Genomic DNA, 14,084 nt, shown 5'->3' with positions numbered 1-14,084 from the left:
CCTTCAACCTCTGCAGCAATGCAGGCAGCACTCATATGTCTATTTCCCAAAGACAACCACTGGATATGATGCTGAGCACGTGCACTCGACTTCTTTGGTCGACCATGGCGAGGCCTGTTCTGAGTGGAGCCTGTCCTGTTAAACCGCTGTATGGTCTTGGCCACCATGCTGCAGCTCAGTTTCAGGGTCTTCACAATCTTCCCTTTAGCCTAGGCCATCTTTATGTAGAGCAACAATTCTCTTTTTAAGATCCTCAGTTCTTTGCCATGAGGTGCCATGTTGAACTTCCAGTGACCAGTATGAGTGAGAGCGATAACACCAAATTTAACACACTTGCTCCCCATTCACACCTGAGACTTTGTAACACTAAGGAGTCACATGACATCGGGGAAGGAAAATGGCTAATTGGGCCCAATTTGGACATTTATACTTAAACGTACTCCCTTTTGTTGCCAGAAGTTTAGACATTAATGGCTGTGTTATTATTTTGAGGGGACAGCAAATTTACACTGCTATAAAAGCTGTACACTCACTAGTTTACATTGTAGCAAAGTGTCGTTTCTTTAGTGTTATCACATGAAAAGCTATAATAAAATATTCATAAAAATGTGAGGTGTGTTCTCACTATGTTCATTACTTATAGGCTTTGCAGCACTATAATGCTGCAAAGTGAGCCAATTGAAGTCAGTATTCGTATCCTCCCAATTTAGGCGGCAGTTCAGCACAATGTTGAATAGACTGCTTGATTTTTCAGGTGGTAAAGTGGAACTGCAAGTCAGAGTTGAGTCACAATCTGGTGTGTGTGTGTATACACTTAGTCTAACCACCAAACAAATGTTTTCTTTGCCTGTACTCCACTGTCCTAAATTCCTTCTCTCTTCCCTGGTGACGCCTCCATGTGTATTCGGCATGATGGAACCCGGTTTGTGCGGTAAAATTCCACCATGGACGTATGCAATGTATCAAGTAGTGTGCCACATCTACAAATGGACTGCTCCTATCCTATGCCTCCTGCCTTAGTGAAATATCAGAGTGTGTGACATGGAAATACCTATAGGTTTCCCGCAGGAGCAACTCTGAAAGAACTCCTTAGTGGGGCAACTCAAACTGGCCAAAATCAGGGCAGTGGCCGTATGTGCAGCAATAGATTACATTCTAAAATTTTTAGGGATTACTAAAGTGTAAGTACCAGCATTTCAGTTATCCTTTCCACTTTATCATTATTATCCTAAACTTATATTTGCTGAAAGTACGCTATCATTTCCTTTTATCGCATAGAATGAAGACTAGCAGTCTAGCATGTATTTATTGACCTATATATTAACACAGCTCTTCTTGCTATATGAGATAAAACTGTAGGGGTGAAATACTTTTTGCTGACTTGTGTCTTTTTTTTTTTTTTTTTTTTTTTACAGATTGCTTTGGCTCTACAGCATTGTCACTCATTAAACATTGCACACAGAGATCTGAAACCAGAGAATTTGCTCTTTAAGGATAACTCCTTGGTAAGACTGTTATAATCCTTTTGTGCAGTAGGCGGTTTTCTCACACTAATAACAGCACAAGATTATATATTTAAGACCTGTGTGTTTACAAATGCAGGTTCCGCATTTACCCGTGAACTCCTGCTCCAACAGGCAGCTTGCTGTCCACTACGCTAATCTTTTTTGGTACATTGGTACGCTTAGCAAGTTAAGCATCAAACTGATCACTTTACATTGTATCTGTCTTTTCACAATATTTTTGTTTTTCAGGATGCTCCAGTCAAATTGTGTGATTTTGGGTTTGCAAAAATAGACCAAGGAGACCTAATGACACCACAGTTTACTCCTTACTACGTAGCTCCTCAGGTAATTTTTAAAATGAATGAAGAAACGTGGAACATAAGAAATTGACTCAATAAAGAGAACCAGTTACAATGGTATTATAAGTGTTCAGTCTTTTATCATAAGTATAATGGTTTGTATATGAAAGATTTGTATTGTCCTCTTATTTACCTTAAAGTGTTACTAAACCCACAACCGTAAAATCAGTGTTTATATCCAGTAAAGCATGCTTGTTATCCTCACTGTGGAACCTAAGGGGTAATCCTCTGCGTTGTGTAAAAAGGCTGTTTTGATTCTGTCTTCTCTGATCCTCCCCTTCTTCCAGTGTCTGACTTCTCTCCTCTAGAAAGTTTTTTTTTTTCTTGGGAGAGTGCATGTGATCAGCACAGGGCCAATCACCACTGTTCAGGCAGAGGGTCAGGGGTCTGAGAGCAGAATGAAAACTCCTCCTACAAGCTTTAACCAGATACAAGGGCGCACCGGCCTAGTGCATTATCCTTTTAAACAGGTTTATTAAAATATGAATAAAAATACTCACAAACGAGTTCTTGATAAAAAAGCACATCAGACAAAGTATAAAATCCTCAGCATCGAGATTGGGATTGGATCGTCCCCCAAAGCTGTACAGGCTTACGCGTTTCGAGGCTGCGCCTCTCCAGAGCCTGAAGAGCATGTCTAGACCCATGCTCTTCAGGCTCTGAAGAAGAGGCGCTGCCTCAAAACGCGTAAGCCTGTACAGCTTTGGGGGACGATCCAATCTCGATCTCGATGCTGAGGATTTTATACTGTCTGATGTGCTTTTTTATCAAGAACTCATTTGAGTATTTTTATTCATATTTTAATAAACCTGCTTAAAGAATAATGCACTAGGCCGGTGCGCCCTTGTGTTTGTTTATCGTTTTATAGTGTTCCCAGACAACCCTGGTCTAGTGAGGGGCTGCAAGGCTGAAGCATTACAAGGTTGCCGTGTCGTTTGTTCTCATCTACAAGTCTATAGCCGAGCTGGATAGAGGATTGCACCACTCAGAGCGCAGGGAATCGGTGCTTTGCACCGACAGTTTATCTACTTGCAAGCTTTAACCAGACACTGATACAAGTCACTAGACTGCTACAGTATATACTGCTGAGAAAAGGTATTTAGCAGTTGATATTAAATCTATTGCATGTTCATGCTCTGTGTACTGTGGGAGAAAAGATGTAGTAAATGCAGGGACCTGGGTTTAGTAACACTTTGTTTTCTGAGTTTGACTTGAAGCCATCATAGCGTGCCTCCACAAAAAAGCGATTTGCTGTTACTGACTCTTATTATTTAGCTTACAACCTTAAAGCGGGATTTCATCCAAAAGGGGAAGTTCCACTTATTTACATCCTGCCCCCTCCCCCAACCACTTCTGCCACATTTGGCACTTTTTTTGGGGGGCGGGGGGGGCGCAGGTACCTTTTTTTTTTTTCGTCCAACGACAGACGTAGCTGCTGCTTTAAATAATAGACCGATGGGTAATAATCCCCTCTCACTAGGAGTGCCCAGGTAGAGCAAAAGGCTTTGACACATCCAGGGGGGGCGGGGTCCCTGGGTTATTACCACCTTCCTCACCGTTGCATCTTCAGTTTTAGCTTCCTGGTCTTAGGAGTGGCCAAACAGCTCCCTGCTGGGACCTTTTTGTCCTAGCTCTGTTTTAAACATCTTAAAGGGAACCTTTATATATATATATATATATATATATATATATATAATCTCAATTTTTTTTTTTTTTTTGTTGCTGCTGACTCCAGTTCCTGTGGAATGCCGGCTGGGTTTCGGACTGGCTATATGAGAACCTTATGGTCTCCTGCCAGGGCCCCCAGACCTGCTACTAGGGTAGCCCTTACTAGGCCCGAGGTCACATGCTCATCGGCGCAAAGCTGCCATTTTGCCGTGGCCTGCAGCCTGCCTGGGTATCCCTACCACTGTAATGCCGGTGGCCATTTTGCTGGAGCCAGAGACAAAACAGCACAGGAGCTTCTGGCTCTTGTGGGCGGGGGCGTTTCCTTCTACCTTCTCTTCTCCATGCTGCTGATGGACCTTGCTGTGTTCTCCATGTGGTAACTACTCTAGAGGAGTTTAATTACCCTGGCCTTTAGGGGGCTTAGGATTATCCCCCGGAGTAGCGCTGCGTGCATCGCGATCGTCTCTTAAAGGCGCAGTGCACGTCGGTAGCGGTGGACTTGCTGGGACCTGTGGTGCCTTTGTAACCTCACTTAGCCTCAGGGGCATTAATATTTGGCGATTGGGCGTGGATTTCTCCCTCTTAGGCCATTGCTCCTGTTTTCAGGAGAAGCTTGTTTAACCCTTTGCTGTGCAGGTTCCGATGTTTCCCTGTCTGCTCTTTACATACTTACTGTGCAATCCTACTGTTTGACCATATGTCTAACATGGATTCCCCAAGTTTGTCTGCAACCCCCAATGTATCGTTGGGGCCCGCTTCTGATGCTCACGATGTGACTTTGTCTGTGATGCAAGAAATGTCCAGAAAAATGGACAAAGTTATTGCGGCAGCATTTACTAAGAAACGCCCTCGCCTGTCTCTAAGGCTGATATGGTCGCCGGCGACGCAGACCCCCTTTTTGAAGGATGCGTCCCCGCATTGACTCTTCTGACCCGGAAGAGGATGTTTCCACACCCGCCTTGGCACAGGAAAAGGCGCTGGTAGATGCTTTGATATCCTCAGTGAGGGACACCCTAAAAATCACGGATGCGATTTCTAAATCGCAGGGAGCCTTGGTATCCTTTGGATCCCTCAGGGCAAAGAAATCAGCCAAGGTTTTATCCTTGTTCCGAAATCTTGTCCGCCTTGGTGGAGGAACAATGGCGGCGACCTAATTGCACGCTTGCAATTCCCAAATGTTTGGCTAAACGCTACACGTTTGAGGAAGAGATCTTACGCAAATGGACGTTCCCCCCTCAGGTGGACCCCCAGATATGCGGTATTCACAAGGCCACGGTTTTATCGGTGGCAGAATCCTCATCTCTCCCTGATCCGGTTGACAGACGCATTTAGGTCCTATCCCGACACCTGTATACAGTAGTGAGATCTATTCTCAGCCCTGCCCACCATTCTAGTCTCTCAGACTGTTTGAATGGGTAAAGGCTCTGAGAGAGGCACTGACGGTAACCCCGTTACAGTCATCTGCCCTGGAACTCTCTGACCAATTATCGCAGACTCTGCAATTTGTATGCAATGCTAACCTGGACGTTCTTCCGCTTGCGTCCAGAGCGTCAGTGGTAAGTGTGCACATCAGACGTGCGATCTGGCTAAAGGCCAGGTCGGCCGACCAGGCTTCTTAGAAGCTTTTGGCGGATCTGCCCTTTCAGGGTGATCACATTTTTGGTTCCTCCTTGGATGACTTGATCAAGACGGTCACTGGGGGAAAGAGCACACTCCTTCTTCACTCGACAAGGGTAAGTCTCCCCCGCGTAAGCGAGGTCCTTTCATTACAGCCCAGAAGCGTCTTTTTCGTGCTACTGTGTCACAGAAAACCAAACAGGCTTGGGGCGGAAAAGGATCCAGGAAACGGTGGGCTGGTAAGCCGAAATCCTCTGCCCCCAACACCTCCAAGCAGACCCCTTCTGCCTGAAGGGCCGCCCCCATCCACTTCAGGGGTGGGCGGACGTCTCCATTTCTTCCCAGATCCTTGGACCTCACTGTTGCACGACAGGTGGGTCCACGAGGTAATTCAGCCCGGGTATAAGATAGAGTTTTGTTCCCGTCCGCCAGACAGATTTTTTCCCTCCAATCTTCAGCTGTCCCCAGACCGCCTTTTGGGGCTGCAGGAAGCGATTCGGGATATGCGGTCACAAGGCGTGATTGTACCAGTTCCTCATCAGGAACGCTTTCAAGGGTTCTATTCGAAACCTGTTTACCGTTCCACGGAAGGAGGACAAATTGCGTTCGATCTTGGACCTCAAAACTCTGAACCGCTTTATGCGCGTCCAGAAATTACGCATGGAGGCCCTGCGGTCAGTGGTGGCGTTTTTGCATTAGGGGACCTGCTGGCCTCGATCGATATCAAGGATGCCTATCTCCATGTCCCTATTTGCCAGGGTCATTGTTGATTCCTCCGCTTCGCGGTGGGCAAGGACCATTTTCACTTTGTGGCGTTACCGTTTGGTCTCGCCTCGGACCCCAGGGTCTTCACCAAGGTGAAGACCGAGAGGAATAGCGATTCTTGGGTACCTGGACGATCTTCTTTTCAGAGCGGACTCGTCTGTGACATTGAAACGGGATTTGGAGGTGACCATTCACACTCTGAAGCAGTTCGGTTGGAATCTCAACCTTCAGAAATCTGCCCTGGAGATCTCAGACTCAACCAGACTGGAGTATCTAGGGATGATCCTAGATTCAGCTTCAGCAAAGGTATTTCTACCTCCTGTGAAGTTACAGAAGTTAAGGGAAGCGATTCTGTCACTTCTGGCTCGCGACCTGGTGTCTCTCAGGTCATCTATGCAGGTGCTGGGCCTGATGGTGTCCTCCTTCGAGGCCGTATCAAATGCTCAGGCCCACACAAGACTTTTGCAACAGGAGATCCTTCTCAAATAGCACAAGGATCCTCTATCCCTGGACAGTCTGATTTGTTTGAGTCGCAGATCCAAGGACTCTCTGAATTGGTGGCTCAGCTCTCCGAATCTTCTTCACGGGGGAATCCTTCCTTCCAGTATTCTGGACGGTGGTGATGACGGATGCCTGTCTGACCGGTTAGGGGGGAGTGCTGGGCACCCTGAATGTTCAAGTGACCAGGACGTTCTGGAACTTGGAGCAATCAAGTTGAGCCTGTTCTACTGGATGGAAAATCTCTCAAAGGGTGTTCTGTCCCAATCCAGTCCTACAATGTCTCGGCCGTGGCATATGTTGATCATCAAGGGGGCACCAGGAGTACCCTGGCGGCTCTGTAGGTAGCCGAGATCCTGCGCTGGGCAGAGGACTACGTCCCAGCCCTATCCTCTGTGTACATTCCCAGCGTAGACAATTGGCAGGCGGACTCCCTGATCCAGGGTTTGACGACTCAGGTAGAGTGGTCCCTGCATCCACAGGTGTTCTACAAGCTGTGTCTCCGGTGGGGGACCCTGGATGTGGACCTGTTTGCCTCCAGACAAAACAGGAAAGTTTCAAAGTTTTTGGCTCAGTCCAGAGATCCTCTGGCCGATGCATTAGACTCCCTATAGCCAGTACGTGCTAATTTATGCATTTCCTCCACTGAAACGTTTATCTCGCCTGCTAGGCAGGGTCGAGTTGGAGGGGATTCCAGTAATTCTGGTGGCTCCTGATTGGCCCTGGAGATCCTGGTACGCCAACATGATTCGGCTGAAGGTCGCAGGTCCGTGGACACTTCCTTTGCTGGAAGATCTTCTATCTCAGGGTTCGATCTTCCATCCTGCTTTACAGTCGCTGGCTTTAACGGCTTGGCTGTTGAGAGCAAGGTGTTAAAGGACAGGGGTCTGTCCGATTCTGTAATCCCTACCTTACTTAAGGCTAAGAAGTCCACAGCCTACAGCCTCTTACCTGTATATCTGCAGTGTGAGAACAAAGGTACCACTGCCTCTGACTGCTCATCTTCAGTGGGATTCATATATCTCTACTGTGTTTTGCTGAAGAAAAGCTCTGCCTTTATCAAGATGGCCACCTCCACATGAATGCACAGTGCAGAAAAAAGGAATAGCAAGTAAGAAAAGATCAGCTACAGGAAGGCCGTAGCCATGCTGGTGACCAGCCCTTTTACCTGCCTTTCTTGGCATCGGCTTTGAGAGATCAGTTATTCATTTAATTACAAAAAATTTCCATTTGATCACACCAGAGATTGTGCATATTATTCACAAAATCTGTTTAGCAGAATTGATTACCCAAACTTGAAATAATCCATCTAAACCAGTGGTCTCCAAACTGCGACCTGTGGGCCAGATGTGGCCTTTTGTCTTTAGCTAGTGTCCTGCTGAAAGTTCCAACTTGCCGAGATCTCCAACCCACGTCCCTTCCGGTCGGAGATCTCAGCAAGTTACCGCTGCTGCGCATGCGCAAACGTCAATGCCCGTTCACAGAGAACTCCAACGCCGTGCATGAGAGTTGGAGTTCTCGGCAGCACAATTCAATATTACTGCGCATGGGCCGGCGGACAGTGCCTGACAGTTGGATCTTTTGGCAAATAAAAACCTGTGCACAGTGCTATCCCCCCACAGTACTTGTACAATTGTGAGCGTCCTATGCGCTGTTTGAATGGGCAGAGACACAGCCAGGAGTTAGAAGATCTAAGCCTGAAAGGGAATACTTTGATTTATAGTTCCTCAAATATAAAAGAAAAATTGTGAAGCTGAGCCAGCAAATACATGCTGGGATTTATAGTTCCTGTCCAAAAAAAATAAAAACACAAATTGTGAACAGCGCAGGGACACAGGCTGGATTGGGGACAAGCTGGATGACAGCGGGGACACAGGCTGCTTAATGGGGGACACAAGCTGGATGACGGCAGGGGCACCGGCTGCGTGATGCGGGACGCAGACTGGATAACGGCAGGGACACATGCTGGATGACGACGGGGGACACGGGCTGCATGATAGGGGACACAGGCTGGATGACAGCAGGAGCCACAGGCTGGAAGACGGGGACACAGGCCACATGATGACTGGGGACACACTGATGTTGCACTGATGAATCACAAATGAGCACTGATGAGGCGCACATGGGCATGAATGAGGCATGGATGAGGCAGGGGTGGTGCCGATCAGTGTGTACAGCGAGCGAGGAGAGAGCTGAACTTGTCATGCCGCAGTTTGTTGACAAGAGTTCGCTCCTTCATTAGATGAAGCGATCACGTGGTAAAGGGCCCCTGTCGTTATCCCTTTACCACAATCCGCGGGAAGCATGATTCTGGGAGGGCGTCCCTGTACGCCCTCCCAGAATAAGCTGACCGCGCTGTAGCCGTCATTGGGCAAGTAGTTAATCCCCATAGTTTTAGCTATCCGATAGTACCTGTGAAGCGGGGCTTTGCATTACCTAAGTTTCGCAGTATTTGGCAAAAGACGATCACCATACCAGTCCCTGTGAAAATTAGGCATTGCCCCCCAAAAATTTGTGTGGCTACTGGAGGTCCTCTAGTATATGTTTTGCCAAGTATGGTGCATTGAACCCCCCGTGGTTTGGGCCCTACATTAATAAAAGCTTTGCCTGCTATGTTAATCTATGGCAGGGGCGTAGTCTGGAAATTTTAAGGGGCTACAGCTTGATCCCCAAATGAGTCTGGGGGGCCCATATTTGCCACAGACGTGAGGGAGGCCTTCCTTTACCACTCCAAACATTTTGGTGGTTTTTAGCCCAAAATTTCCTAGTCAACTTTTTCTACAGCCCCTTGAGAGTATGTGGCCCCGGGCCGTACGGCACAGCAGGGAGTGCTGGATACTGCAGGAATACCTTGACTATTCTGCAGTGGTCCGCTAAAGTCTTCCCCAATGCAGGTCCCTGTCAAAATTAAGCATTGGCCGCATACAAATGTATGTGGCCCCTGGCTATCATATAGTATCCCTGTGCCAAACTTGGTGCCCCTGGGCACCCTGGTTCGGCTACCACAGGGCTCTACATTTAGGCCCCCATCACGCAGCTTGTGTCCCCACCGTCATCCAGCCTGTGTCCCTGCACTGTTCACAATTGTTTTTTTTTTTTTTTGGAGAGGAACTATAAATCCCAGCATTCCCTTTCAGGCTTAGCTCTGCTAACTCCTGGCTGTGTCTCTCTGCCCATTCAAACAGCGCATAGGGACGCTCACAATTGTACAAGTACTGTGGGGGAAAAGCACTGTGCACGGGTTTTCAATTTGCCAAAAGCTCCAACTGTCAGGCACTGTCCGCGGGCGCATGCGCAGTAGTATTGAATTGTGCTGCCAAGAACTCCAACTCTCATGCACGGCGTTGGAGTTCTCTGTGAATGGGCATTGATGTTCGCACATGCGCAGTAGCGGCAACTTGCCAAGATCTCCGACCGGAAGTGACGTGGGTTGGAGATCTTGGCAAGTTGGAACTTTCGGCAGAACACTGGTCCTTGGGGCACTATTTCTTCCAATGATACAAGGCACTAATTCTCCTATGGACACCAACAATGAGGCATCTTTCCTTTCATAATTCCTCCCACTTCCACTGACCACAACAATGGGGCATAATTTCACCCACTGACATCAATGATGGGGTACAATTGCCCCCTCTGAGAACGATGGGGCGCTATTCATCCAATTTATCATCAATAATGGGGCACTGTTCCTTCAACTAATATCAATGATGGGGTACTATTCCTCCTCCTACTAACTACTGCTATGCAATTTTATTACTGGCCACAGCCTGGCCCCCCTAAAATCTGAAGGACAATAAATTGGTCCTTTTTAAAAAAAAAAAAAAAAGTTTGGAGACTCCTTATCTAAACCATTTAATACATTATCTGTTACAAATTGTTGTATGCATGGCCTGCTTTAAAGGTGAGAGGTCACCTGAAGTTTATTGCTCTGCCAACTGTCCAACCTCATGCTGTCTCCTGTGTGTGCATAACAGGGTGACAGAACAGAGCACTGTAGTAAAAAGGAATGTAAAAATACAGAGCTGCCTGTTTTGATATTGCTTATACTTGGGAGCAGCACATTTTATTAGCATGAATTCAGACATTTGACTGGGAAGCAGCTTTTAGACCTCAGGGAGTGCCTGATTATTGTCTTTGAGTCATCCTCAGAAAAACTAAGAATGATGATAATGCAACATTAAATGTTTAAACTCATTCACAATCCCAATGGGCACTACTTCTATTTTTCTAATTGCAGCCCCCCTCTGGCAACAGAAATGTATTGTTTGGCACAGGGGATTTTGAGAAGAATATTTGTTAAAGCATAAACAGTGGTATGGAAACTAGAGATCGACCGATATATATCGGGGGCCGATATGCACTTCCCCGATATATCAGAATTGGCCACCAAGGTGGCAGACGTTACCGAGATTTCGGAAAGTGCTTGTTCCCGAGTGATGCCTGCAGCGGTACACGACTTGCTGTTGCAAGGAGTGATTGTGCCTGTTCCCACTCAGGAACGTTTTCAGGGGTTTTATTCAAACCTATTCACTGTGCTCAGAAAAGAATGCAAGGAGCGTCCCATCCTGGATCTCAAGGCCCTGAACCGCTTTGTGCGGGTACAGAGGATTTCGGATGGAGTCCACCCACACCGTAGTAGCGTCTCTGCATCAGGGAGATTTCTTAGCCTCCATAGATATCAAGGATGCATAGCTACACATCCCTATCTACGCTGGACACCAGCAGTTTCTTAGCTTTGCGGTAGCAGAGGAGCATTATCAATTTGTGGCATTACCCTTTGGTCTCACCTCCGCTCCCAGAGTGTTTACAAAGGTACTAGCACCAGTATTGGCACTGCTGCCCCGGTGGGGGATTGCGGTACTGGGGTACCTGGACGATCTCCTGTTGAGAGTGGACTCTCATTCATGTTTGCTGGGGGATCTGATGATCACGGTCAGAACTCTGCAGGAGTTCGGTTAGAACATGAATTTCAAGAAATCCGCGCTGACTCCGATTCTGAGACTGGATTATCTGGGCTTGACTCTGGATTCAGCCTTGGCGAAGGTTTTTTTTTTTCCCCCCGGACAAGCCGCAAAAGTTGTAGGGGGCAATTCAGTTGTTGGACAACAATCTGTCCTCTCTATGAGTTTGCATCCAAGGCTTTGGTCTGTTAGTATCGACCTTCGAGGCGGTTCCGTTTGCTCAGTTTCATACAAGGTCTTTGCAAAGGAAGATTCTTGTAAAATGGAACAAGGATCAAAAGTCCTTGGATTCTGTGATTCGGTTGAGCCACAACACAAAATCTGCTCTGTTGTGATGGATTCAGTCTCCAGCACTGTGCCAGAGCAAGTCCTTCCTTCCGTTGTTTTGGACGGTGGTAACCATGGATGCCAGCCTATCGGGCTTGGGCGGGGTGTTGGGGAAGCTCTGTCCCCAGGGTACCTGGACAATGGAAGAGTCAAAATTTCCGATAAATGTTTTAGAGCTCAGAGCGATAAAGCTTTGTCTAAGTCATTGAACGACTCGTCTGCAAGGTTGTCCGGTTTGTATTCAATCAGACAATGCCACGGCTGTGGCTTACATCAATCACCAGGGGGGCCCCAAGAGTGTCTTGGCAGCCAAGGAAGTGGCCAAAATTCTGGCCTGGGTGGAAAGCTTTTTTCCAGCCCTCTCTGCTGTATACATTCCAGGTGTGGAAAACTGGCAGTTATCAAGTGTTGGATCAAGGGAAGTGGTCCCTACACCCGGAGGTGTTCCGCCTCCTGTGTGTTCGGTGGGGGAGTCCCAAGGTCGATCTGTTTGCCTCTCGCCTCAACAAGAAGGTGCAGAGATTCATAGCCAGGTCTCGAGATCCTCTGGCCGACGCCACAGAAGAACTGGTGGCTCCTTGGGGTTGGTATTGGCTGATTTATGCACTTCCCCCATTGAAACTCCTGCCTAGGCTTCTGCGCAGGATAGCCTCGCCGGTCTTGGTATGCAGACCTTATAAGGCTAGTCGCCGATACCCCTTGGAGACTTCCTTTTCGGGGAAGATCTGCTGTCTCAAGGTCCGATCTTCCATCCTGCTTTACAGTCGCTGGCTTTAAAGGCATGGCTGTTGAAAGTCATGTGTTGAGAGATAGGGGTCTTTCTGACTCTGTGATTCCTACACTCTTGAAGACTAGGAAGTCAACTTCCAGGAAGATCTACCATCGTACGTGGAAATCATACATTTCATGGTGCGAATCGCTGAAGGTGCCCCTCAGTTGTGTTCGATCGCTAGGGTTTTGGCCTTTTTGCAGAAAGGGGTTGAACAGCAGTTGGCTTTGGGTACTATCAAAGGCCACACATGTCCTAATCTGGACTTTCCTCCAGGGAGTGCGCCATATGGCTCCTTTTTTAGAGGTGATCCCCATTACCTCCATGGAATCTAAATCTGGTGTTCTCTGTTCTTCAAAAGCCTCCTTTTGACAAACAATCGGGAGATTTCGCTGCTTTTTTTTGTCTCAGAAGGTTGCCTTCTTGGTGGCGATCACTTCTGCCTGCAGGGTATCTGAATTGGCGGTGTTGTCTTGCAACTCCCCTTATCTGGTGGTACACAGGGATAAGGTGGTACTTCGACCTTATCATTCGTTCCTTCCTAAGGTGGTTTCTGATTTTTATCTGAATGAAGACATTGTGTGGCCTTCACTTTGCCCTAAACCTCAGCATCCTAAGGATTATGCCTTGCATTCTTTGGATGTGGTTCGGGCGATCAGGGTTTATTTAGAGACCACTGAGTCCTTTAGAAAATCAGATGCTCTTATTGTCCTTACTGATGGACCTCGTAAGGGATTGGCTGCGTCTACTGTGACCATTTCCAGATGGATCAGGCAGACGGTGGTACAGGCCTATTCACTGAGGGGGTCAGGTTCCTCCTTTCCCAGTGAAGGCTCGTTTTACGAGAGCGCTGAGTGCCTCTTGAGCTTTTCGCCATCAAGCGTCGCGTCGGTGCTACAAGTTTGCAAGGTGGCAGCTTGGTCGCCTGTGCATACGTTCACAAGACTCTTCAAGGTAGATGTGTTGGCATCCGCAGATGCTTCTTTTGGCCGCAAGGTTTTGCAGGCTGCAGTTTAAAAGAGAACTTTGTTTAGTTTCTCTTTTGAGGGTTCAATTTTTTCCGGGTGAGCTCCAGTTGCTCCTGGTTGAGCTCCATGTTATCTGGTTGGCTAAGTTTAGCCATTGTGGACTTACGTTTCCTTTCTGCGTTGTTTCCCATCCCTCATGATTATACTGCTTTTGGACATCCCTAATGAGTCATGAAGATGAGGAGCTGCGTCTGTCGATGAACGATAGAGAAAACTGGATTTTTGTACCTGTCACCAGCCCATCAGTGTACCTGAGTACCTATCTGCAGCCCATGCCTCCTATATTATGTGTGGGGGTTTCCATTGTCCTGGTGCTCCAGGGCCTTCAAAAGTGTGATTGGTTGTAATGAAATTATTATACGTGTAATTTATGCCCCTAGAACACCTGACGGTGCTCCTTGCATGTTGGGTCTCTGTATGTGGCTATGCTGTGACAAAGTCTCACATATGTGGTATCGCCATACTCAGGAGTAGTAGCAGAATGTATTTTGGGGTGTCATTTTTGCTATGTACATGCTATGTGTTAGAAAAATCTTATAAATTGACAACTTTGTGTAAAAAAAAAAAAAAAGAAATGCGTTTTCATT

General features: G+C 47.3%; 1 protein-coding gene across 1 annotated transcript in view; it reads left to right on the top strand.

Annotated features, from left to right (window-relative positions):
- MAPKAPK5 (MAPK activated protein kinase 5) overlaps positions 1 to 14,084 on the top strand; it is a 108,815-nt gene that overhangs the window by 64,874 nt on the left and 29,857 nt on the right. Inside the window, exons 6-7 of the mRNA XM_082243788.1 lie at positions 1,416 to 1,505; positions 1,755 to 1,850. Of these exons, the coding sequence (XP_082099914.1) occupies positions 1,416 to 1,505; positions 1,755 to 1,850 (186 nt within the window). The remainder of the gene's footprint in view (positions 1 to 1,415; positions 1,506 to 1,754; positions 1,851 to 14,084) is intronic.

This window comes from Pelophylax lessonae, assembly GCF_965119305.1.
Source record: "Pelophylax lessonae genome assembly, chromosome: 1".
NCBI lineage: Eukaryota > Metazoa > Chordata > Amphibia > Anura > Ranidae > Pelophylax > Pelophylax lessonae.
The sequence above is the reverse complement of the archived record's forward strand: the minus strand, read 5'-3'. Positions and strand labels throughout refer to the sequence as shown.